Genomic DNA, 4,163 nt, shown 5'->3' with positions numbered 1-4,163 from the left:
ATTTTGGGATTTTGGGGGGGAATTTTTGGTTTTTTTAGGATGGTTTTTTGGGGGATTTTGGGGTTTTCTTTTGGGATGGCTCAGGGGAGGATTTGGGGTGAATTTGGGGGATTCTGGGAGGGATTTTGGGGTTTTGGGGGGCAATTTTTAGTTTTTTTAGGATGTTTTTAGGGGGGGTTTTGGGGGGGATTTTGGGTTTTTTTTTTTCGGATGGCTCAGGGGAGGATTTGGGGTGAATTTGGGGGGTTTTGGGTGACCCCCGTGCCCCCCCAGGTGCGTGGCGGGCGGTGCTGGAGCGGGTGCAGGAGGCGCGGGCCAACGCCCACCTGAGGCACCTGAGCTTCGCAGGTGAGACCCAAAAAACCCCAAAATCGCCCCAAAAAAACCTAAAACCATCAAAAATCACCCCCAAATCACCCCAAAAAGCCCAAAAATCATCGAAAATCACCCCAAAACCCCCAAAATTCATCGAAAATCACCCCCAAATACATCCCAAAAACACCCCAAAAACACCCCAGAAACACCCCAGAAACCCCCCGGAAACCCCCCAAAAACACCCCAAAACACGCAAAACCACCCCAAAAACACCCCAGAAACCCCCCAAAACACCCCAAAAATACCAAAAACACCCAAAACCCTCCCAGAAACACCCGAAACACCCCAAAAATACCCCAGTAACACCCCAAAAACAGCCCCAAAACACCCAAAACGCCCCAAAACACCCCAGAAACCCCCCCAAAACACCCCAAAAATACCCAAAACACCCCCAAATCACCCCAAAAAGCCCAAAAAACATTGAAAATCACCCCCAAATCACCCCAAAACCCCCAAAATTCATTGAAAAACACCCCCAAATCACCCCAAAAATCATCTAAAATCACCCCAAAAACACATTGAAAATCACCCCCAAATCACCCCAAAAATCATCTAAAATCACCCCAAAAACACATTGAAAATCACCCCCAAATCACCCCAAAACCTCCAAAAATCATTGAAAATCACCCCAAAATTGCCCCAAAAACCAAAAAAACATCAAAAATAACCCCAAAACCCCCAAAATTCATTGAAAAACACCCCCAAATCACCCCAAAAATCATCTAAAATCACCCCAAAAACACATTGAAAATCCCCCCCAAATCACCCCAAAACCTCCAAAAATCATTGAAAATCACTTCATTGAAAAACACCCCCAAATCACCCCAAAAATCATCTAAAATCACCCCAAAAACACATTGAAAATCACCCCCAAATCACCCCAAAACCTCCAAAAATAATCTAAAATTACCACCAAAACCCCAAAAATCATCGAAAATCACCCCAAAACCCCTAAAATTCATAGAAAATCACCCCAAAACCCCCAAAATTGCCTCCAAACCCCCAAAATTCATCAAAAATCACCGTAAAATCACCACAAAATCGCCTCAAAAAACCCAAAGTTCATCGAAAATCGCCCTAAAATCACCCCCAAATCACCCCAAAACCCCCAAAATTGCCTCCAAACCCCCAAAATTCATCAAAAATCATCCCAAAACCCCCCACATTCATAGAAAATCACCCTAAAATCAGCACAAAATCACCCCAAAACTGCCTCCAAAACACCCAAAATTCATCAAAAATCGCCCTAAAATAATCACAAAATCACCTCAAAATCCCCAAAATTCATCAAAAATCACCCTCAAAACCCCCAAATTCATGAAAAATCACCCTAAAATCATCACAAAACCATCCCCAAACCCACAAAATTAATCAAAAAGCACCCTAAAATCATCAGAAAATCGCCTGCAAAAAACCCAAAATTCATCGAAAATCGCCCTAAAATCATCACAAAATCGCCTCAAAAAACCCGAAATTCATTGAAAATCACCCTAAAATCACCACAAAATCACCCAAAAAACCCCAAAATTGCCTCCAAAACCCCCAAAATTTATCAAAAATCACTCCAAAACTCCCAAATTCATGAAAAATCACCTTAAAATCATCACAAAATCGCCTCAAAAAAGCCAAAATTCATCGAAAATCAGCCCAAAACCGCCAAAATTAATCGAAAATTGCCCTAAAAGCATCAAAAATCATCCCAAAACTCCCAAAATTAATCAAAAATCACCCTAAAATCAGCACAAAACCACCCCAAAACCCCCCAAAATAATTGAAAATCATCCAAAAATCACTCAAAATCATCAAAAATCGCTGCAAAATCACCCCAAAATCAACAAAAAAAACCCAAAAATGCCCAAAATCACCCTAAAATCAGCACAAAACCACCCCAAAACCCCCCAAAATAATTGAAAATCATCCAAAAATCACTCAAAATCATCAAAAATCGCTGCAAAATCACCCCAAAATCAACAAAAAAAACCCAAAAATGCCCAAAATCACCCTAAAATCACCACAAAATCACCCCAAAATCACCCCAAAATCAACCAAAAATGCCCAAAATCACCCCAAAAACCCCAGCCCCATTTGAAGCCCCCAAACCCCTTTTAACCCCCATTTCAAAGCCCCCAGACCCCATTCTGAAGCCCCCAGCCCCATTTCAGGACTGGGATGAACTGGAGGAACTGGGAGGGGATTTGGGGGGGACTGGGAGGGAACTGGGAGGGGTTTGGTGGGGGTGGGGAAGGGACTGGGATGGACCTGAGGCAATTTTGGGGGGACTGGGAGGGACTGGGGGACTCTGGGCCGTACTGGGAGCCACTGGGGATGCACTGGGCCATACTGGGAGCCACTGGGCCATACTGGGAGCCACTGGGCCATACTGGGAGGGTTCCAAGCCCCTCCCCTTTGGTGCCACCCTCAGGGGTGGAGACAACTCGGGGGTGCCCCAGTGGTTTTGGGGGGGGTCCCTGTGGGTGGGGAGGGGTCAGCCCTGGGTGGGGAGGGGTCAGCCACGGTGGGGGTCCCCTCTAAGCCCTCCCCTCCCCCGCAGGAAGTGCACCTTCGACATGTTCAGCTTCCTGGCGTCCCAGCACCGCGCCCTCCCCCAGGGACCCCCGCCCCGCGAGGAGGAGGAGGACGAGGTGCAGCTGAAGCCCACCCGGTGAGGCCTCACCCACCCCACGAGATTTTGGGGAATCGACCCCCAAAACCCCCTCAGGGATCCCCCCCAAAATTTTTTTTATCCCCCCCCCTCATTGGAATCTATGGGTAGACCTGGTGTCCCCCACACCTGGGACCCCTCCCCAGCACCCACTGGTGCCCCCCAAAATATTGGGGAGCACCCAGGGTGACACTTCCAGACACCCCCAAACACCTGAGCACCCCAAAACCCCCTCAGAGACCCCAAAAATCCATCAGAGACCTTCCCAAAATTGCTCTTCCTGTAGAACCCTATGGGTAGACCTGTTGTCCCCCAATAGAACTCTATGGGGGTAGACCTGGTGTCCATCCCATAGAACTCTATGGGGGTAGACCTGGTGTCCATCCCATATACCTTAATGGGGGTAGACCTGGTGTCCATCCCATAGACTTTAATGGGGGTAGACCTGGTGTCCATCCCATAGAACTCTATAGGGGTAGACCTGGTGTCCCTCCCATAGAACTCTATGGGGGTAGACCTGGTGTCCCTCAATTGAGGTCAATAGGATAGAGCTGGTGTCCCCCAATAGATTTCAATGGGCTTAGACCTGGTGTCCCATCAATTGAAATGAATTGTGGTAGACCTAATGTTCATCCAATAGTAGTCAATCGGGGTAGACCTGGTGTCCCCCAATAGATTTCAATGAGGGTAGACCTGGTGTCCTCCAATAGGTTTCAATGGGGGTAGACCTGGTGTCTCTCAATAGGTTTCAATGGGGGTAGACCTGGTGTCCATCCCATAGACCTTAATGGGGGTAGACCTGGTGTCCATCCCATAGAAAATGGGGATTGACCTGGTGTCTGTCCAATCTAACTCTATTGGGATAGACCTGGTGTCTCTCCAATAGAATTCAATGGGGGTAGACCTGGTGTCCCCCTATAGATTTCAATGGGGGTAGACCTGGTGTTTTCCAATAGAGTTCAATGGAGGTAGACCTGGTGGCCCCCAATAGAACTCTATGAGGGTAGACCTGATGTCCCCCAATAGATTTCAATGGGGGTAGACCTGGTGGCCCCCAATAGAACTCTATGAGGGTAGACCTGATGTCCCCCAATAGATTTCAATGGGGGTAGACCTGATGTCCCCC

At 47.6% G+C, this 4,163-nt stretch overlaps 1 protein-coding gene across 1 annotated transcript in view; it reads left to right on the top strand.

Annotated features, from left to right (window-relative positions):
• Positions 1–2,921: 2,921 nt before the first annotated feature.
• Positions 2,922–4,163, top strand: part of LOC121341449 (histone-lysine N-methyltransferase 2B-like) — a 6,448-nt gene continuing 5,206 nt past the window's right edge. The window contains exon 1 of the mRNA XM_041414941.1: positions 2,922–3,037. Coding sequence (XP_041270875.1) covers positions 2,943–3,037 — 95 coding nt within the window. The 5' untranslated portion in view covers positions 2,922–2,942. The remainder of the gene's footprint in view (positions 3,038–4,163) is intronic.

This window comes from Onychostruthus taczanowskii, unplaced genomic scaffold (genome assembly GCF_017590055.1).
Source record: "Onychostruthus taczanowskii isolate IOZ18803 unplaced genomic scaffold, ASM1759005v1 scaffold480, whole genome shotgun sequence".
NCBI classification, from domain to species: domain Eukaryota; kingdom Metazoa; phylum Chordata; class Aves; order Passeriformes; family Passeridae; genus Onychostruthus; species Onychostruthus taczanowskii.
The sequence above is the reverse complement of the archived record's forward strand: the minus strand, read 5'-3'. Positions and strand labels throughout refer to the sequence as shown.